This window comes from Numenius arquata, chromosome 1 (assembly GCF_964106895.1).
Source record: "Numenius arquata chromosome 1, bNumArq3.hap1.1, whole genome shotgun sequence".
NCBI lineage: Eukaryota > Metazoa > Chordata > Aves > Charadriiformes > Scolopacidae > Numenius > Numenius arquata.
Window position 1 is genome coordinate 103,599,227 of NC_133576.1, and position 22,901 is coordinate 103,622,127.

Sequence of the window (22,901 nt, forward strand, 5' to 3'; positions counted from 1 at the left end):
TTCTTCCAAAGGTCAAGGCCTACCTTTGAATAGATTTATCAGCTGTGGTGTTCTGTCCTTTTACTGAAGCCCTGACAGCTCCACTCCCTTTTTTTTTTCCCCCCTCATAGTTTCATGAAATACTGTACAAAGTCCTGGCAGAAGTTGAAGAGTTCCTCATATTTACCTGCACATAATTATATTATCTCCTGTTCTAGCTGTTATTTGGTCATCTTGAGTTTCAGCTTCTTTGTGACTTTAATGGTTTTGTCTGGGTGGCATAGCATGATGTCTCTTTTGAACACTGATGACCGCACAGCATGTTCAGTTAGTTACAGCTGAGACAGAAACCAATATGCATGGCTGTTTTAGCTGTGCTGGTTATTTTTTATCTCTTTGTTTTTCCCCTCTTAGTATAACTCTCAAGGTATTGTGTGGCTTCTGATGAGCAACTGGGGCTTTCCGTGGCTGCGTGAGCTAATCTAACATTGCTTCAGTTCCACTCCAGTAGAGTACGGTTTTTTCTTGGTACTGAGGGCACTGACAGTGCTCTGGCATGAGTCCACTGTTGACTCACCTGGGGACAGCCCTACTTTTCTTATCTCTTGCTCAGGCCATCTAAAGCCCCCATTTAGCTGCCAAGTGAAGATGCTAATAACTTCAGAAAAAATAATGTTCATTTAAATACTCTCTTGTGGGAAACTTAAAAGCAGAAACACCACCGTGGGTAATCTTAAGTACAAAGAACAGGTAAAATAAAGGGATTTGGACCATGGAGGTGCAGTTAAATTTGACAGGAAAAGAACTTAGGGATGACAAAATAAAAGAAAAATAGAGATAGGTTGAAGAAAGCAAAACGTAATAGTTTCTAGAATCAGCTGGTTTATTGGGAAACATGTCTTGTAGAGTAGTTTTTCAACAAGAACTCTTGTGAACCTTTTTTAACAACAGATTATCTTGTAAATAAATAGGAAGTCCAAGTTAAATGCTATTCTAAGTCATGGTTAACAGCTGTGTAGGACTTTTTGGAAATAAGAACAAAAAGAAGTTATGGAGATCACTATCTCAAATATAGCATAATTAAGAATGTGATCCAATAATACAGTGGTATTAATTTCAGGCAAGCAAGGTTAGAGCCTTTTAAGAAACATAGTCTAAGAAAAAATATATGTGCTTATTTGAGAGACAGGTGGAGAGTTGAAAAAGAAACCATTGTTCCTCCTAATTATCTTTAATAAAGCTATAATAGGTATGTGAGAGTCAACATTTGTTCAGTGCTTTTTGAATGTAAAATATTCAAGTACTAAAGATTATTTTCTATTATTATTCATTGGTATTAATTAGAACTGACTCTGAGGTTTTTCTCTGAGATATTAAAATTGCAAGCGTCATGAAGCAACTGATAAGGGCATCTTACTGCCTGCTTGTTTGAAGTAAACTTTCTGAACTGTCTTCTAAGTTGAAGGATAAATAAAAAGGAGAAGTTTGCAGTAACCTAAAGCTTTTAGGTTTCACGCTTGCATGTAAAAGTAAGCACAGAAAGAAACATCTCAGTGTGAGAACTTATGGAAAGGGAAAAGTGATTTTTACTTACAAAATCTTGATGTAAAATGATTTTTTTACCTGCTAGTATCTTTATAATTTTAACTCACTCGTTGTTTTGTACCCACATTCTTCTGAGTGCCGTGGTGTGCGTGTCTCGGCAGTCTGGCCAGGATCGCTGATGTGCAGCACAGAGGACAAGGGACTTTCTCAACACTCTGTTATGTCCTGTAGTTCTTGACTGGTGACAGCAAGCTCATTTTTGGACAGATCTTTTATACAATCAGGAGTCATCAGTTACCATGAGGTTATCTTTATCTTAGAATCTCCTAACTTCAGCTTCCTGTAAATCTTAGGCCAGGTCGCTGCCAACCGTTTTCTTTCCCTTGTTTGGAATCTATGCTTAAAACATGTACTTAAAGTTTGCTGGTGGGCTAATAATAAGAAGAATAACGTATGTCATAAGCTACAACCTGCTGGGAATGGTGTCCTGAGAACAAATTTGGCTCATTATGTTGACCCTTGTGCTGCTGTGTCTTACATGCACACTTTTCTATGGGTTTGAGGTGGTTTGAGAGGAAGCCAAATAATGGTTGATTAAAATAACTTTTTGCGGGTGATGATCCACATAGTTTTACATTTTGTATGAGGTCCTGAAATCCTTTATTATTTTTGATCTATAAGCTTTGTTTTGCATACACTGTCCTTCATGTCCTTGGTGGCCTTTCCTTTTTTGTATTAAAATAATTCAGGGAATAATAGTGACCGAAGCCATCCAACTTCAGTTCTCGTCAATTGGTTTTGAATATTATTCAATATTTTCAATATTATTTTTCAATATTTTGAAAGCAACTTTCTGAACCATCTTGTATCCCACTATTTTTAGGAGTTGGAGGGAAGATAAATCACTAGATGACATTTTAAGGCTGTGTCCGTACTAATCAACTAAAAAGCGCTTGAGAATGCTTTTTGGACATTGAACTTTAATTGTCCATAGTGTTAATTTGTTAGAATAGCCATGGGGGATGTTTTCTGGCATGTGCAGAATTGCACATTTCCAAACAATTTCGGAGCACAGCTTGGGAGACAGCAAGAGATCTCATGAGCTGAGTATCCAGTCAGATAGTTGAGGACTCAAGAATGAAACAGAGGAAGATAGATTTATTAAGGCAAGTTATAATGGTTACAAAGCACATCTTCCCTTTTTCATCATGGGGAAGACAGAGCAGCACATCATAGGGAAGTTGGATACAAGCGTGTTCCAGCTGTTCAGAACTTGAGTGTCTAGCAGGCATCTCTGCACCTCTCGGGCCTGACATCTCCATATGCTTTTGGAATCACAGAGGTGCATGGCAGTGTTTGATTCCACATCAGGTGGCTCCAGATCTTTGCCCCCACTATCCTCAAGTTATTTTGGAATGCAGTTGATATAGATTCTTTAGAGAGTTGCATGTTGTTATGATAGGTTAGGCTTTCTTGTTGCTCCAGCTAAGAATGTTCTGTAACCATAGCTCCCTACCAACTCCAGAGCAGCACACATCCACCTCTCCCCACTGTCTTGCCCACACAGCAATGCTAAGGCAGCAGGCCTGTCCATGCCAATGCATGTTAACTGCCTGTTGCACCACGAACCATTCCCAAAAGTAGTACTGTATTGGTTATACTGCAGGGAGAGAGCTGAATCCAGTAGGAAGCATGTGGACTCGTCAGTGCCTGTAATCCTTAGTGGTATAAAATAGTCCTGGACACCTTTGATAACATGATTTTAAATCCATAAATACAGTTCCATTTAAAAACAAGAAGAAAATAATAATTTTTTTCATTCTTTATAAACACTTTTGACATAAAAAGTTGCTAATCCTTGTCAGGATGCTATTAGTGGACATTTGACCTCGGGAGTAGGCAACTCTACTGGCAGTCTCACATCTGAGAATAGTGTTTCAAGAGCCATCAGTGATAGCTCCTGCTTTATTTCTTTTCTAAAAAATTGAGATATTTGAAAATATGTTCCCATGTTGTCCAGGAGCAGGGGGGAAAAAAAAGAACCAATTTTTTCCTTGATCGTTTTTATTTAGTCAAAGATAAAATTGAGGGAATTATGAAATATTGTTTCAGAAATAATTAATGCTCAGACCTTATGAAATACACTGATAGCTAACCCAAATAGAATTTGGCAAGCAATCCTCACGTGGCTTCACAGCTTGTTCATTGATGGATGTGTTTTTAATGAGTTCGTACCAAAGGGAAAGATTTCACTAGAGTAAATTGAAGATTAGAGTGAGGCCTGATGAAGGCTAGTTTGCCTTAAATAATTCAGCAGACACTTAAAATGATCAATTCCATATTCAGCTGATGGTTTCACCTGTATGTCCTCATTGAGGATAACTCAGAATGTATTAATGTTTTTCACTGTTGTCTGGAAAATATCATACTATCACTGTATCTGCAGAGGTGTACTCTGCCATGCCTAACGCTTGATCCTTGGGCACAGCCACACCTAGGGACATTTCAGGTTTTTTAAAATCCTGAAGTGGTGAAGCGCACCTGTGCTGTGAGATGTTTTGATTGTGTTAATTTCTGTCTGTAAACCTTATCTTGTTCTGTTGTCTGCTGTAAGTCACAGAATCACAGAATGATATGGGGTTGGAAGGGACCTCTGGAGATCACCTAGTCCAACCCCCCTGCCAGAGCAGGTCCACCTAGAGCAGGTTGCACAGGAACGTGTCCAGGCAGGTTTTGAATGTCTCCAGAGATGGAGACTCCACCATCTCTCTGGGCAGCCTATTCCAGTGCTCTGCCACTCTCAAAGTAAAGAAGTTCCTCCTCATGTTTAGATGGAACTTCTTATATTCAAGTTTGTGCCCATTACCTCTTTTCCCGTCACTGGACACCACAAAAGACCAGCTCCATCCTCTTGACACCCACCCTTTAAATATTTATAGGTGTTGATCAGATCCCTCCCTCAGTCTTCTCCTCTCTAGACTAAAACGACCCAAGTCCCTCAACCTCTCCTTATAAGAGAGATATTCTAGTCCCCTAATGATCTGCTGCTCTGCCTTGTCAGTGTTCTCTGTCAGTAATTCCAGCCTTGCCAGGAGTGTTTCGAAAGATTAGCTGTTAAAGCCATCTGTGACAGTTAAAAAATCTTTAGGTGTCTTTCAAACTTTGAACCTGGATAGGGTGGAGAACCAGGCTCCAGAAATATCATCTGGAAGTGGCCATCATGATCTGCACGGATCTGAGTGTTTACAATTGCCATTGGATTGGATTATGTTACTTCGTCCGTATCACTGAAAGATTGTGATGCTGAATCATAGAGGAATGTTCATGTAAAAGATGCAGTACCGGCAGGTCTCACTCTTATCCCCATTTGTTTCCAGTAAAACTATTTTGAGTAGCTAATCTAAAGAATAAGTTTAAAAATTTGTCTTATTGTTGCCTGATGTCGATTCAGATGGCTGGAAGTGGTTGGTCATTGTTTCTTCTAGCATACACATAGGCTATCTCTTTCAGTTTTCTCCTTGTCTCTACAACTTCAGATCAATAAGGTTTTTTGTCTGAAGGATCCTCATCTTTTGCCTCCAGCCATTCACTTTGTGGATTCCTCTAAATGTCTTAAGAGCTTGGCTCGAGTCTGATTTGATGCTTTTGCTTCACTGGAAATGTAAGCAATCCTCTAATGTTCATATTGTGATTTGAACATCTTAAGAAAAACACTTCTGCTTTGAGTAAGGACTGTGATCAGTACATGATCCTGTATGACCCAGTAAGGAGCATGATCCAGTACATCTTGACTCTCAATTTCAAGGGTTTCTTGGAATTTCGCCACCTAAATTGAGCAAGGCATCCAAATGACTGGCTAATGTAGGGCAGTTGTGCTGAAAGAATCTTAAGGCTGGTCGGTACCTCTTAGATCCCTGGAGCTTGAAATTACTGTGCAGATATTTTACCTGCTTCAGACTTTAGAGCTCAATAGAGCTCCTGTGGAGCCTAAGTGCTTTAGGATTTATTTTCCCTGTGATCATTTTGTAGAACTGGGGGACTTTCTCCAAGAAATGCAAACTGTCTTCTATAGCATTCATTTATATGCCACTTCATGTCAGACTGTTTTTGCCACAGATTATCCATGGTTCCCAATACACTAAATAACCATATGGATTAAAATTTGACAGTCACTACTGAATTCTCTATCAAAAGGACTATAGAAGGTCTACAGTGGAATGCTTTTTCCTTACCAGTACTGTCATCATCATAGACACGTACCTTCCTACTTAGGAAATTAACTTGGACACCTTGTTGGGTCAATAGAGAAGACTATACTAAATATGAATGTGCTAGAGATCTGGGCTTTTTTGAAACGAGCCATGTCTGTCACATCAAAGACATCACAGTCAGCGCTCTGGGGTCTGTTACCACTGTGTATTGCTTAAACAATTACATAGCATCAAATTCCACTTTTATGTTGGAGTTATTGTTTATGGTGGTTCAACCTGATGGAAGGTATTAAACCTGCTGTCATGGTTTTCAATCATTTCCATCCAGACCTTGATCATGTCTCTGTCTGTACCTTCATGGTTTGTATGTTGGGACACTCAAAGTAATATTATAGACTTATTTTTCATTAGGAGGTGCATTCCTGGTAGTAGCCAGACAGAAGGTAAGGCATTTATTTGAGAGCTAAGCTGATCAGATTTGTCCGTCTGGAATACAACTAGATGCGTTTGACTTTTAGAAGCTTTTCTCCATTTGGCTTGATATTATATTATTATATTTCAAATTTCTCAATGACTTCTGGTATAAATTTATTTTTGCTATCTGGCTGAATTAGAGGTTTTACAGATGATTTTTACCTATATTAAACTCTTGACTTGATTTCCCATGAGGAAAGCTTTTCAGTCTAGTGACATCTGCTCCATATGTACCTTTTAATGAAAGTAGCTTTCCTGACATCTGTTAGGTTTGCTAAAAATAGAAGAATTTGGGAAATTCAGACCCTTCCACTCCAGGATGCTTCCTTCTTAGGAAAATACTGTTGTCTAAACTCAACCTGAAGAAACAAATGTTGTCTCTGTGTTTCATTCTAATCAAGATGTCAGTAAATCTAATTGTATTTTTTGGATAAGACAAAAAAATCACCTCTTTCTTTTCATAGTAGGATATACCTATCTGTGAATTTCAGCATGAAGACTGTAAACTCAGCTTATTTTGACAGCTGTGTTGTAGCTCCCATTGGCAATTTGGATGTATTTCATAAGGCAGGTGACTTCTGGAGTATTCAAAAGGAATGCCTCCATTTCTTAGATCTGCAGACTGGCCTTGTTGGTCCATCTGTGTTGAACATGATGCAATCAAAAACAGTACCAGGTATTTTCTGCACTGTCCGTCAGTGCACTGTCATCCACAAGACAAGAGAAGGCTACTTGTGTGCAGCTAGGAGGTCATTGGTAGGTGTTGTTCCTGTGTCACAGTATACTCCCTTCTCTTCTGTCCTGAATATCCTTTAGGAAAATCTTGAATTTGCAAGAAATTGAGTCAGTGGTGCAAATTCAAGATGTTTATAACTTTAGTTGGAGAAGCAGATTATCAGGACGTACCTTCTATCAGTGCTAGTAAGGCTGAAAAGTCGTCAGTTGTCTGCATGTGCACACATCAACATTGTCAGTATAAAGACTTTCTGATTTCTCGTAAGTAATTTTAATTTTGAGTTGACGGTTCTTGACTTTATCATTTATTTGGGAAAAAGAGTGTGTCAAAGGTAAAGAAAGATGCACTATTTCCACATAGCCATAAAAACATCTCAATAAAAATACTGTTTCGTTATCGTGGATTGACTTCCCATACACTGAAATAATGTCTGGTCTTTCCAGAATGCCGGTGGCCTTCACTAAGATTAGGGCATGTTGACTTCTCATTTCAAATTGAGCAGGGTCTTCTTTTTTTCTTCTTTAAACATGCTAAAAGGTCTGTTGAGGTATCAGTTCTTCCTTATGTAAAATGTTTTTTTCCTGCTTTTTGAGTGCCTGAATCTAAAGATAAGTGTTAGGAATTCACACTTTTTATCTATGCACTCTGTAGCATCCACTGACGCCACAGTGATGAAAACCATACGTTTTCCACAGGGGATGCCCTTCCAGTTTACTCGTTTAGTCGTCTTGGCTGTAACTGATATTTTTCTCTTTGGATGGGAACACTTTGAGGTGGTTTGACAGTCTCGGCAGTTGATCCTTTAAGGAAGGTATATTGTGAAAATGGAACCCTTGCGGTGTTTTTCTCTGCGAACTTGTGGTAAGAATGAAACACGTTCAGTGATCAAAATGTAATGTCAGTGTTGTAACTTCTGAGACATGTTCCTTTACTTGACATCAACAAAGCAGGCAGTGAAACTACACATTTACCAGATGGCATGCTCTTGCAGGTGCCTTCTGGTTTATTTGAGAGAAAAAACTCCCTTTGCTGTTGGATAAAGGACTGAGAGAGCTACTACTGGGTAGCTCAACTCAGTTGTCACTTCCCATTTGGACTTGCATGTAGTGAGACTATTCTTATGGACCGTTACTTGAAAAATAGAACTCATTACCCATACACTGAGTTCTCTGTGACGTGTGTAGTCTGCTCTTTTTAGCTTTCTACTTCAACTTCCCTTTTTAGTTATTTGGATTGTCTGTTTTCAAGATTCTACTATAAGGACATAAGCGGGCTTATGTACTTATATACTGAGTATAAAAAAGTACAGCGCATGAACATAAGCCTTTAAACATTGCGATACCTAAATTCTTAGCATCTCTTGGGATAAGGTTTATGTATTTTACAGTTTGAGTATTTTTGTAGACTACATGTATCAGAGAAAGCCACATATTGCTAAAGGAACTCTCCATCTCCTCCCTTCTCAATTATTGACTTAGCAAATAGGTAAACAAATAGTGCCAACAACATGTGTTATACATGAACTATGGATTTCAGAGTGTTTAAAAAGCAGTAATAAAAAAAAAAGCCAAATGGTATATCTGTTGCATGTACTGCTGTTTCTGATTTTTTAGATTACATATTTCTGCATCCGTCCTTAAGACTTATGTACAGAACTTCATAATTTGTTGTAGTTCAGCTGGTTCTGATGAAAACATTGCACCTCTCATGCACATGTGCTTGCTTATGTTTGTGCAGCACATCTTTGTGATCTAAAGTACCTGATTATTTCAGTTTCAAGAATCTGCCTGTCTGAGAAGCCCAGAGTCAATAAATGATGCATCAACTGCTGGTTCTGTAGTATCTTGACTTTGGAACAATTTAAAATCAATACCACTTACACTTTATTTTGTTAATTCCCATGCATTGATATTAATGATTGTCTCTATTGCACCCTGAGTAGGGACAGATGTTAGAAATCTGGATGATTTCAGTGGAGTTTTGTGGTTTTTCTAGTCTAGTCTCAAAGTTTTCCTGAACGGAGAACAAAACTTAAAATTAAGAATATTCTTCTCAATATGCTGAGAAGTAGCAGTGCTCATATAAATCTAGTAAGTGAATTGTTTGAGGAAAAGGGGTTACTACTGATTCTTCCTGATGGAGCTGGGAGAATGGCTTTGTGACATTTGCCTCTGTCCAGTACCTTAATATTCTTTTAGGTATTTATTCCTAAAGGAGATGTAAAGTTTTAAGAGCACTATATTCCTTTTAGGTGGGTTTTAAGTATTTCCATTTCTATTTCACTGTGAAATGCCCTATTTAAATTCAGGTCCTGTTATCCTTACTTATCCATACTTAAGTAAGAATTTTACCACATTGTTGGATGCTATTTAGTCTATGATGAGTCCACAATATCTGCCTACAGTTGTACTGAGTTAATGTTTAAACTATATACATTTTAGACTTTTACTTTAGGACCAGGCTGGAGGCAGTCTGTGGACTAAAGCTCAGTAGTGCAGTTGATTTTCAACCTAGTTTCATCTGCAAGGCATCCTGTTTGTGTGCTCTGCTCTGTGATGCAAACCAAAGTGTGGCTATTGGAAAGGATTGCTTATTTTACTTCAAGATTTCTTATCTGAACTTAAATGCAAATGGTATGTTTACTTCAATGCGACATCGTCAGGTGGTTGCGCTGCCAGGCAGACACTGCAGAAGTGGCTTAGTAGTATAAAATGTTAACTCTACCTGATTTTATTTTCTGCTGCTGTCACAGTAAAACCAATGAAATAGATTGTAAATTCCATCCTCTTCTACTTCTATATAAAGCCCTTTGGATTAGACAGCCTTCAGTACCATTTTAAGATAACTTGTTTGACTTTATGCTGAAATGGATGAAGGGGTGTCACCATTATCCTTTTCACCGACTCAGTTGTGGGATAACCAGCACCAAACCACTTGTGAACATTGCACTGTCAGAGCTATTTTCACATTGATAGGCTAGATATGGGTTGAGAAATATTCTGGAAAACCTTAGGTATCTCTGTGGTTTGGAGGGAGATATTTCCTTTTTCAAGGTAAACTTTTAAGGCCACTGTATAAAACTTACTACTTTGTAGGAGAAGTGCCACCATTATTGCTTCTTTTCTTGCACTGAGAATTATTGATAGCTGGAAACCATAATGTATGGTTTTTATTTAAAGAAAAAACAAAACAAAAGCTAGTTTAGGATTTTAGGAATTATCAAGGCAGTATTGGCTTGAACCTTGCCTTGAGAGGGAAAAACAGAAGTATAGGGAAGAAGTTCTTATAGAATTCATCAAATTTGTGAGAAAACAGGCATAGGGAAAAATGAGGGAAGAAGCTCATGGAAGAATTTGAGACTACTGTTTCTCACGTGCAAACAGAACCACAGATCAGGGAGGAAAACAACAGAATTTCTGCTATGGAAAAAGATAAAAGGAAGGGACGTAAAATGCTTGGTAGGGAGAAAAGGGGCAAGAATGGAAGAAAGCAATCTTCTGGGATTGTATGTGATGCCAAACCTAAAAAATGTTTGAAGATTTCCACAATAGAGTTGGAAGGATGAGTATTATGTTGGACACTTGGGAGGTGGAGTGATTTAGTTTATTGAATGCATTCAATGTTCCTTGATTTAAAGAAGCAATAAAATTTGGAGTCTGGTTGTTTGGGTATAGTAAATAATGTGCAAAGTGTCTCTGGGGTGGGAATTTGGTGACCTAAGTTATATGGGAAGATATAGTCTAGTCTTTTGGATATGACCTACAGAAGCTACTGTTTTCCTTGGAGCTTTCTGCTTTACCTAATTAACTGTATAAGGTCCAGAAGGATAGTGAGGTATGATTACTAGTATATATTAACGTATGCTATATTAAGTGTTTCATAGCTGATATTTTTCAAAACTTATTTTCCTGCAAGTTTATAGTAAGCTCTTATTGAAATCAGCTTTTAAATATTTGCACCAGAAAATGAGATTTACCTTGTTTTGGTACATCCTGAGTTATACAAAATTTGCGAACTACTTTTATTACTTTGCAAGTACTGGGTCATAAACTTGGATTAGTTTTATGGGATTTGGTATATGAGTTGACAGATGTGATATATGATGACATTTTATCTTTTATTGCTTACACATACTAGTTATTGGGAAAGGATGGGGGCAGTTCGTATTAACCACAAGATGGGATTTCAGTTGCTTACCCAAGTGTCTCTCATTCATTCGTTCATTTACTATCAGTTATAGCAGATATATTGCTTCTTCAAGCCTGTCACACCAATAAATCATTACAGATTGTATGCATTTGTACAGTGCCAAAGTGTAGCATGAATTTTAAAGGAAATCTCCTATTTTCTTTTCAATCAGATGAGCAACGTGAAGAGACTACGGCCACGGCTCAGTGCTATTCTTTTTAAGCTTCAGTTTGAGGAGCAGGTGAACAACATCAAACCTGACATCATGGCTGTCAGTGCTGCCTGTGAAGAGATAAAGAAGAGTAAAAGCTTTAGCAAGCTGCTGGAACTAGTATTGTTAATGGGAAACTACATGAATGCAGGTTCTCGGAATGCACAAACCTTTGGATATAATCTCAGCTCCTTATGTAAAGTGAGTTTTGAAAGATCCGTGTTGAACATTGCATTCACTTTTTCATTTGTTTTTATTACGTTACTTAAATACCTTGTTTTGGTGCTTTTCCTGTGGTTAATTTTTTTCCCCATAATTCTCAGCACCAGCCTATGGTTTGAACAATACAGCTAATCTGTATTGTCATCTTGAGACTGGCTTACATTTAAACTTTTAGAAGATTCCATATTGAGGGAACAATAAAACCCCCCACAAACTAAATAAGGTTATGAAAGACCGTATCATTGTGATCAAAGTAGTGTAGTCGTATCTTATATGTCTGAGCACTTCGAAGACTGTCACATTTTAATCTGCTTTAATACAGTTGTTTTTTCTTTTACATAAATTTTCTCCTTATCTGATTCTCTTCTGTTGTTGCTCAGTTTCATCATTTCTCTGTTTCTTCTTTCAACTTTTATATAAGACATATACAAGAAGCTATCTATACTTTATAGACTGAATGGTGCGAATCCAGATGATAGTTAAGTGTAACACTTCTAAACTGAGAAAATAGCATTTGGGTGTTTTTAGTTTAGAAATGATAGGACAGGAACATGAGGTGGACATAATGGTGTCCTTTTGTTATTTATGCCTTCTTTATAGAAGGCATTTGAACATTTCTTTTCTATGAGGCTAAAGTAGGAGATGGAATTATTTGACTCTGCTGGTAACAAAAGAAGTTTGCTTAAAAGTAAAGAAAGCTTTCTAACTGCAAAGATAGTTGAGAACTTGATAATGGGGAAGATTGTGGAAAGCTTTTGAAATCCAGGTATGCTAATAATTTATAAAGAGTCACTGTAAGGCCAAATTAAGAGCTAATATAAATAATTTTTTGAATAGAGTATTTAGTTAACTAGTTTGGGAGTTTGTGCATGTTTCTTAGAATCATGGAATAATTCAGGGGGAAGGGATGTGAGTAAGCATCTAGTCCAAGCCTCTGCTCAAGCAAAATGCTGATCGCTACCAATAGTCTGTAGGTGAAGCAGATACAAAGCTGTAAGCGCCAGAAAAGGTAATTTGCTCCCCATGATCAAAATGCTTAGTACAGTGCAATTTTAATATTTTATTATTTTATATGATTAGAAGTGGTGATGCTGGTTTACTCCTTCCAGAAATTATTCGTAAACATGTCATAGTACTCAATATGTTTCATTTACATAAGAAATGTGCAAGTAAAAAAAAAACAAAGTTCCAATGACAAAGATTCCACATGTGTTTGATTAGTCATCATTTCAAATTGCTAGCTTGTAAATACCAGACCACAGTGCTTAAAAACTTTTATGGGGAAAGATAATGCAACCTTAATGGTTGTTGAATATGAGTGTATTGACATCCCTGCCCATGGCAAGGAGGTTGTACTAGATGATCTTTAAAGGTCCCTTCCAAGACAAACCATTCTGGGGTTGGGAAAGGAAGACCAACTTTACAGATTTTGATGGGAGACGGAGCAACTATGGTCACATTAGAGAACATCTGTAAAATTTCAGATCTGCCACTAGATATTCTAGGTCAAGTGCAACCTATGGTCATCTACTTGATCTTTTGAAGGCTGACAGAGAGAGGATTTTCAGAGGTTTTCAGACAGACAATCACTGCTAGTTTGCATTTACTATCCTACAGAATCACAGAATGATAAGGGGTTGGAAGGGACCTCTGGAGATCATCTAGTCCAACCCCCCTGCCAAAGTAGGTCCACCTAGAGCAGGTTGCACAGGAATGTGTCCAGGCGGGTTTTGAATGACTCCAGAGATAGACACCCCACCACCTCCCTGGGCAGCCTGTTCCAGTGCTCTGCCACTCTCAAAGTTCCTCCTCATGTTTAGATGGAACTTCTTATGTTCAAGTTTGTGCCCATTACCTCTTGTCCTGTCACTGGGTACCACTGAAAAAAGACCGGCCCCATCCTCTTGACACCCACCCTTTAAGTATTTATAGGTGTTGATCAGATCCCCCCTCAGCCTTTTCTTCTCCAGACTAAAAAGACCCAAGTCCCTCAGCCTTTCCTCACAGGAGAGATGTTCTAGGCCCTTAATCATCTTCGTAACCCTACCTTTTCACTACCTTTGTAGTGAATTAATACTTCCAGTATCATCTGAGAATATTCTATTTTTATATCATCCCAAATAACGAAAAAGACCCAAGTATTCAACACATCAGCCACAGTTTTCTTCCTTCATGATACATGATGACATTCCAATATATCAGCAGATTTGATGGAGAATTGAGATCTGATTGATATTTTTGATTACAATTTTTCTTGCTTGCTTCAGTATTGAACAGCTGGGTTTTAGAGGTAACGCTGGACTATCCAGTCCAATGTGTATCAGGGTACCAGTCACCAATTCCTAATTCACCTCATCCAATTGTGGCCTCATTTAGGAAGTCCGTGAGTGCCAGGCCTTCACTGGTTATGAAACTGTGTCTTACACAGACAGATCACTTTGTCTGGAAACACAGAGGTAAAACTATATATGTGCAATTTTGGGGATTTTTCTTAACTATGTGTAGTTTGTTGGTTAATACTTAATCTCCTCTGTTCTGAGAATAATAAGCTGGTTCAACTATTATAAATATTAGTATTAAAACAGGAAAAAAACCACCCAAACCAACATTCCTTCAAGGCCCCAAACTAGAAAGCTGCAAATTGCAGGCTGCTTGGTGGTCTGCACAGCAGCTTTCAGTAGGGATTCTGAGAAATTAAGAAATTTGCAGTGACTTCGGTCCTTCAGAGTACTTCAGAGATATTGGTTTCTGAAATATTTGAAGAATATACAATTTATCTGTTCTTCCTCATTGGTGCTCAACTGTGCATAGGGAACTATATGAACTATCCACTTTGCAGGAGACAGTTCCATGTTTTGCCTTCTCCCTGCATCATGTAGAATTGAACTGTAATAGTTCTGCATCAGAGAACATGAGTGCATATTCTCAGAAGAGAGATATGATATTGGTATGCTAATAATAATTTATTAAATACTGATATTTTAAAATTATATGCATGCTTATAACTGGTTTATTTTTAAAACTAACTATATCTATTTCAAGCTGTGTCACTTTGTAGAAATTATGTCTGATGTTTCAATTATTGAGACACTTCCCACTGACATTCCTAGTGCAAAAGTAACTTATAACACTGTATGCAGTAATGACCATAAAATAGATTTTTTTTGTTTTGATATGTGTGTTTCATTTTCTGTTTATATTGAAAATTATGTCTCACGTTACTATTAATCCACTCACCTGAAGGAGAACATACACTTTTCCAGAATGTGTATCTGATTGTATTTATTAAGATAGTATCAGTTTGGTCTTTAAAAATAATCACTGAATTTTACAGTGAAGTATGAAATATCAACCTCACTGATAACCACCATCCAAAATTCTCCTTTTTAATTTAAACACAGTATGGGAAAAGCAGACAATATACTCTAATTTAGTTTTTAAATCAGATCAGTAAAATGCCCTTTAGGTGATCTCTGAGGATATTCGGAAGCACAAGAAGTGTGAAAAGAATTCTTTATAAGAAATTTGTAACCATGGGAAAACTGTGGTAGTATATTAAAATAAATAAATAAATAATATTGTATGTGTATTTAAATTGGCATTGAGCTTACTCTCAGTTCCTTATTCAGAAGTAATCCCCATACAGCTCTGTGACTGGTTTTGAACCCTGTTTGGAAATGAAGGTAGTTTTTCCTTTCTGCCTTGTTGCTGTAGTTACTTTTGTACCATTGAGCATTGCCAATTACTTCTATTTTTTCATGGTAACCAAACTAAAGAACAGTCTTGAAGTTGAAACAAATTAGCATGAGTTTTCTACTTGGTTAATGCTAGTTTTAATACCGCACTAAAGATTTTTTTCCCCTGATACTGGGACGTACAAGTCTGTGTGCAATTGTGGCAGCCCTTTTAGTAGGTGTGCATACTTTGTATGTGCCTATATACTTGTATATGTTTCCAGTTAAATTGTTTTATGCAGAAATAGTTTTTAAGTAGTGAAGAAATTCTGTCACATAGGATGTCATTTTCTATTTCTGAAAACCTCTCCGACGATTTAAGACTAGCTCAAACGGGAGGCTGCGACAGGAATGTATAACTGAATGTTTGCTGGTTGTCAATTGCTAGTGGTTTTGCATAAGCAGCTGCAAATTTTCAGATGGCTGGGCTTAAAATAATTTTATATGAATAAAGTGTTTGGAAAGAAAAGTTTGTGCTTAAGAATTTTTAAAGTCAAAGTTTTTAAACAATGAAGCCTATGAGCTCTTGTTTATCCTTTTGAGAGCTGATAACAAGAACTTGTGCAGGTTGAGGTTGTAGCTTCTGCTGCATAAATATTTTTTAGGCTAGAGTTAGCTTCACACAAAAGGAAATCATGTCATGGAGTGGATATGTGCAGCATGTAAGATTTTGCTGCTTTAGCCTGATTTATTTATTTTTTTTACACACTTTCATGGGTCTATTCACAGTTTTTCAAATTCCTATATAGCTTTAATAATTACATTTTTAAAAGAGAAATGTGTACTGGTTTTGAGTACAGAACTGAAATATTGCACAGAATTAAAATATTTAATGTGATCTTTCTGGGGAGTTTTAGCAAGGGCGGAAATGAAACAGCCTGTTGCTTAGGGTTTTCTTTAAAAGAACTGTGCCAGTTCAACAATTCTTAACTTTCTTTGGTTCACAGTTAATAATACATACTAATTATCAAAATAGTCAGAAGTAATCTTATTCTCAGTGTTTTGATGTTTATTTTTTTCTCTCTAGCTGAAGGACACAAAGTCGGCAGATCAAAAAACAACGTTGCTCCATTTTCTTGTAGAAGTGTGTGAAGAAAGTTATCAGGATGTCCTGAATTTTGTTGAGGATTTTCAGCATTTAGATAAAGCTAGTAAAGGTTCGTATAACTCACTAAAAGTTTTGATTCTGCTTGCATTGCAGTGCATTTTATGGGAGATGGTGTTTATTTTATGCTAACATTATTTTAAAAATGGACAGTAATACTCAATAGCATAGATCAGTAATTTGAGCTGCTGTGAGTGGTCTTGAAGATAATATTTAGTGTTTGGTCCTCTAATATTTACTACAGGATTTTCCATTAAGTTTCTTCTAACATATCTTCTACACTCACTGCCCAAAATAGATTTCTTTTAAAAGCTTTTTTCTATTAACGGATCTTAAACTATTTCCAACTTTCAATCTTTTATACGGTAAGTGTAGTAGAAACACTCAGTGTTTTTTAATTCAGAAAGGCTGTCATACCATCATTTAATTTTATTTTTTTTTTCTAAACACAGATCAAAACAGTTTTATCTTCCCCATGTGTGTTTTTCATGCAATAGTAGCATTGAAAGTCTGGAAAAATAATTTCCTCTCTTTACTGCTTCATCAAGCAGCATAGAATATGGTAAATCTCAATATGTGCAGCAGCAGATTTTTTGCAGTTAATTTCTTAATTTAGAGGTTCTTCTTCATATTTTATCGCAGCTTAAGTAATTTAAACTGACTAAGCATGGAGTTAGAAATTGATGACACCTCGGTACTGTCATACTCTTGCAGGAAAAGAATATTGGATGGGCTGTCTCCGTTAATCATTTTTTAGTTTATGTCAGTTTGGAAAATATCAGTGTTTATCTGTATTGCTTTGTACAGTGTCACTCTCCTGCCTCACTCGGTCTCCCTGCCACAAACTACAGCTTTGCAAAACCTGCTTTTTACAGAGAACTTGAGATAGTGGTCACTCACATAGAGTTCACGTTCTGTTATCATGGGTCTTAAAGTTTCCAATTTTAGTTGGTGCATTATAACCACTTAGAAGTTCAAGTATTTTTAAATAGCTGTCAAAAGCTTCAAGCCCTTCTGTTTTTACTGTTACTGTACTGGTAATAGGAGTTTCTGCTGTATACAAAATCAATATTTTATGCATTATTTTCATAGAACCCACTATGGTTTTAATTTAAGCCACTGGTTTTAATTATTTTTTTTTCATTACTAGTATGTTATTGGCTGCATTGTGGTTGAATTTTGTATATCAGCCAGAAAAATTAAAACATTCCTTATTAGAAATCGTTATTTCAGTGTAGACTGTTGTCTTACGTGAAGCTGCTGATTGTCTTCTGGAAAGCTTCTGAGATACGAAACACTGAACATTCAAAGAGTAGCCGGTAAAATTATCAGTTAGACCAGGTTTTCTGTTCTTTTTTAGGTATCTGCTATTGACTAGATGAATCTTTGATCTCGCTCAGCATGTTGTAGGATGGAAATCAATGACCGTGTTTTCAAGTTTATATACTGAATTTATTTCAGTGCGTTATGAGATGTATTTTGCATTTCAGTTTTACTGTGCGAAAAAGACAGAGGCTTAGGGTGTCTTTAACAGATTAGCATTTCAATGTGTTTGTTTATACTTGTTTCCCTACCTGCAAAATTGCATTTGTTTTGAAAAACTCCTCCTGCACTGGAATTTTTGAAAATCCAGCAGCTACCAAAGACTGCAGCTCACAGAGTTTTTTTTAAAACTTTTAGTACTTTTGCAGAAGTATCTTTTTATGAAGCTAGTTGATTTAATATGCACTAATTTTTGCACAGTAAATTTTTAACGAAGTGGTTATTTTTGCTTGAGCTTACCAAAAGGCCAGTTCAAAAAAATCTATGAATCTGTGGTTGTAGTTAGCCTTATCCAACATACTAGACTCACCTTGTCTGATGTAACTCATTGATATGCTGATGAAGACAAGTTGACCAAGAATGATGGTGAATGATATGCTTTGAGGCTTCTACAGTGAGCTGGGAAACACGTCAGATGTTACAAGGTATCATGATGGTTGTTAGGGAGAGTGATAGAGGGGAAGTAATAAAAAAATCTTTCCTCTTGATGATCATCTAGTCAAATATACTTATTCCCGAAGAAATACCGGTTGTTTTAGAACAGAATTTAGGTATTGAGGGCTGAGAGTTTCTCCGCCACTCTGAGAAATAGCACTCGGTGCTTAACAAGAATAATCCATCCTGGATTGTATTTATTGGAGGCAGTTCAGATTTCCAGTAAATTTGGTAAACTGCTGGATCCAAAGGTTATGTGTAGGGATTACAGGTGCAGATAATACAGAAGTCAGCCAGCCTGGCTTTTTCATGCCATCTGATAGGAAGCTTTTCTTTACATATATGCTACTTAGTTGGTCAAAATTGTTGGGCGAGGAAACACATCGCTGTCTTCTAATTTTGTATTCTACTAATATAATGTTCAATTTTTCTGTGAAGCATATTGGTTTTATTTTCTTCCAGTATTTGTTTCAAAATTCTGTTCTCTACCTTTTGTCCTAGCAAAGGTTAGGGCCTTGTAGTGGTGGTGGAATGTCATTCCCTTCATGGTTTCACTGCACTTTCCGCTCTGAAGTAATTTTTGCAAGTAATTCCCAAGAATAAATCAATGACATTTGATAAGAATATTCTTTTTTCCCATACCTTTCTTGCAAGCTATTTTTTTATTGAGCTGTTTTTATTCGTTGTCTGCATATTCATTTTTGAAAATATAATAATTACATGTTTTATATGTGGCATAAAGGTATTATTTGCAAGTGCCTTTTAAATTATAAATCAAAATTCATGTGGTAGAAAGATGTGTAAATGCCACTTGAACAATATTAACAGAAAAATTTAAGTTGAGCACACTGTATAAAAATGGAATTATGCTATGCATGTTGGTTCCTTATTGGTTTTGGTTTGATCACTGTCAAGCAATTGCTTAGTCTTCTACAAATTTCTTAAAACAAGTTACTTAAAGGATGCTTTTTAGAATTCTTCCTTGTCATGACTGTCCTTGTATCAGCCAGTATATTTGTAGAGTACCTTATATCATTTTTATTTTGTCCTTGCTCATTCTTAAAACTTCTCTCTCAAGTTATATCTGATTCAAAATAGTGAACATTAGAATACTACAGTGTATAGCAACTAATTTTCTTTTTATCCTTTTGTAGAAAAAACATTTTGCTCCTTTCATTTCATTAAAAATTGTCTAGTAATTGTTGTACTGCAAGCTGTTAAGATAACTTGCAAGAGTTTTAAGAGCAGTGACAAGGTCTGTTAGTTGTGAAGCTAAAAGGTCTTGTATAGTATTTTATAAATGATAAAACATTCACAATAGGTAAAATAATTATTGCCTTAGAAAAATAGATATTAATTTAAAAAATATAACTTTGACAGGCAAGCAGCAAGGGACATGTGACGTGTGCAGTTGTAGTTTACTTCAGGATATTTAATTTGTTTTTTCTATTATGTGCTGAAGTTTCAGTTTCTACTTTTGTAATACTAGAAGTAGGCTTAATTCACTGTTACAGTGCATGAATTAAAGATACCTTTTTTGCTTTGAAGTATAACAAATCCTGTTTTTTAAGTACTCTTAGATCAGCAGGAGGAACTTTCATTGTAGCTAATGAGCTTACTGATATGACAGTTCCTGAAGATTCATGTAATTAAAGCTGTCTCTTCTTTTAAACATAATGACTTTCCCACTTTTCTATTAGTATTCCAAACAAGAAATATTTTAGTAATTTAGTACACTTTACTGATTTCTTATTTTATTGTATTCTAAAGGTTTATATTACATTTATCCAGTCTGCTCTTTTATTTGATTGACTCTAATTTACAGAGACCTTACAGATGACAGTGTATAGAGTCTTCTTTTCATATATCAATATAAGACTGCAGATTTTCCTTCCACTGGAAGTCATTAACTCGTTGCTTTACAAGTAACATCCATTTTTTCATTTTTGAAGCATTATTCAGTTCTTTTATAAGTAATTAATTTCAGTTTTTTAAAAAAAGTTAGGAAACAAATTGTAAATGTGAAGTTTAATGTATATTCATTAAAAACCAACACCCTCACCTACAATGTTTAAAAACATTAGGAAAGTGTGAGATAACAATATTAACATATATGCTCTAAGGAATCTATGCTGTAAGCAATCTATATGTCAAAAAGTGTTTTTTTCTTATTACAGAATTTCTAAAAGTGTATTTCTCAGTACTATTAAATACGTACTTTCTGCTATGCATTGCTTGGGCTTTTTGTGTTGTCTTGTGTAGCAAATTCACAGGGTGTGTTTTCAGGTAGCCAGGATTGTTGTGTGTGTTTGTGTGTGATTTTATTGTGCTTTCACAAAACACTACAAACTTTACGACTTACTCCATACTCCAATCAGTACCAAGGTTATTTTTATACATAGGTTGATGAAATAGAACTGAAAGTAGCTATTCAAAGTTTTCCATGAATGGTAGAGAATAAAATGACAAATGGCTTATGTTGCAGCTTTCTGGTACATGCAGGACTGTAACTCAAAATCTAGTGGTAACAGCCACAGAATTTCAAGAATCAACCTTACAGTGAAAAGACAGGATTTATCCTATGAGTGAAAAATCACTCTTACTGCACCAATGAGAACTTCTAGTTTCTTGCTCTGTGATCCTGTTGGTTGCCTATCAAGACAGGACCCAAGGGGAGGTATCAAACATGTTTATGCCATGGTTTATAAGGAAAGAAGCCAATGCATGCTTTGCAAGAGCTATTGAATACTCTTGTAAGTTAGTCTAAGCTAATTTTAGCTAAAGACAGCTAAATAAACTAAACATTCCTTACATCAAGTGGGGAAAAAAAATCTTAAAAGAAATGTGAACTTAATTTCAGGGGTTTTTCATTTTATGCTCCATGGAAAATTGCAGTCAAAGTTGGATAAAATGAGAATTAGTGAAACAACTGTATGAACAAGAATACTGTACTTAATTTTGTAAATGAACTTGCATGTTTGGGAAACAGTTGTACCCATTGTCATTTCTAAAGATTTACTATTACTTCAGTAAAGATTTACTGTTACTAGCAATAGAAATGTCCTATTTAAATAAGGTGATGAGACAAAATTAAAAGATATTGTTACTATCACAATCAGGAGGACTAAAGTGTGGGTGTGCAGGTAACAAAGAAGAGAAAAAATATTTCACTTAATTACATTACAGCAAGTAGAAATTAGTTTGGAAATTAAATCAATGTGCCTATCTATTAAAACAGTAAGGTTACAGAATTGCATTCCTGGGACGTGTTTTCCTTGGTGGGAAAAAAGCAACTATGTGCTTTAAGACGGAGTTATATTTCTCATAACAATGATTATATAAATATGGGCCTCAAAATAACAAATACTAAATTTTATGGCTCAAAAGATAAACAGTAATAGGAATTGAAGTTTCAATTTGATTTGGCTTTCAAACAAGACTCCTATTAACTGTAATGTAATGGTATTAGCCTTAAAATAAATACTGGAGTGTAACAAAGTAATGACAGACAAATAATTCCATATGGTAAAAGGGTTTTGATATACCATTGTTTAGAAAGAATAAAAATTTAAAAAAAAATTTTTTTTCTTGGTTTTTGTTGTCAAGACTGAGAAAACATGTTTTTAGCAATTAATTTTACAATATTATAGAGCACTAAGCAATAGAGGAAGTTGGAAAGTATTTGCTGATGAATACAGTACTTAGCTTAAAGTAGTCTTCTAATCTAAATTGTGTGAAAGAGATTCTCATACAAGACTGAAAAAATATTTTGTCTACTGTGTTTTGAAATTATTTGAAGAGAACTTGAGTTTTAATATTGAAAATTTCAGCCTACAAATATATATCTTCATTTACCAGAAATGTACCATTTAAGTAATAAAAATACAGTACTGAAGCATTTAAGATACCATACGAGAGGGAATTAAATATTTGCAGAGGGAAATTCATGGTGGTGTGTTTTAAGTACACCTTTAAATATTTCTACAATTTTGTGTTTATTGATGTTTTTCACACCCCTGCTTTATACCTGTAATGGATCAACAACTCTTGCTTTATTGGGACACAAGTCCTACATTAGCACACTACAGACTTGCCATGTTCCTGTTGGAACCATTGTATAATTAATTGAGCCTGGTTGAAAAGAAGTAATTAAACACACCTTCTTGTGGTTTATTTTACTTGGTTTATTTTACTTTATTTTTGTCTGAGTGCATTTCACAATATAAAAATTTTGGGTTTAGAAGCTGATAGAACATATGCAAACGGTTACGTATTTATTGCAAATAATCTCTTCTGTTATTGCAAATAATCTCTTCTCTAATCACTGTTAGTGTCTCTAAGTTGTGCACAGTACTGTTATGTGGTGAGTAATCTTAAGATACAATTATGCAATGAACTACTGAAATCTAAGTGAAATGTTCTGTTTCCTTTAGGGCATTGAAATATATACGTAGCTTACAAGCATGAACTAGCAAATCAAATATTAAGTAAGAGTTTGAGTATTTGCTGCACATTTTTA

The 22,901-nt window shown here is 35.8% G+C and overlaps 1 protein-coding gene across 1 annotated transcript in view; it reads left to right on the top strand.

Moving 5' to 3' along the window:
- The window catches only part of DIAPH3 (diaphanous related formin 3), a 235,406-nt gene that overhangs the window by 114,181 nt on the left and 98,324 nt on the right, over window positions 1-22,901 (top strand). The window contains exons 21-22 of the mRNA XM_074160602.1: window positions 11,306-11,545; window positions 16,328-16,457. Coding sequence (XP_074016703.1) covers window positions 11,306-11,545; window positions 16,328-16,457 — 370 coding nt within the window. The remainder of the gene's footprint in view (window positions 1-11,305; window positions 11,546-16,327; window positions 16,458-22,901) is intronic.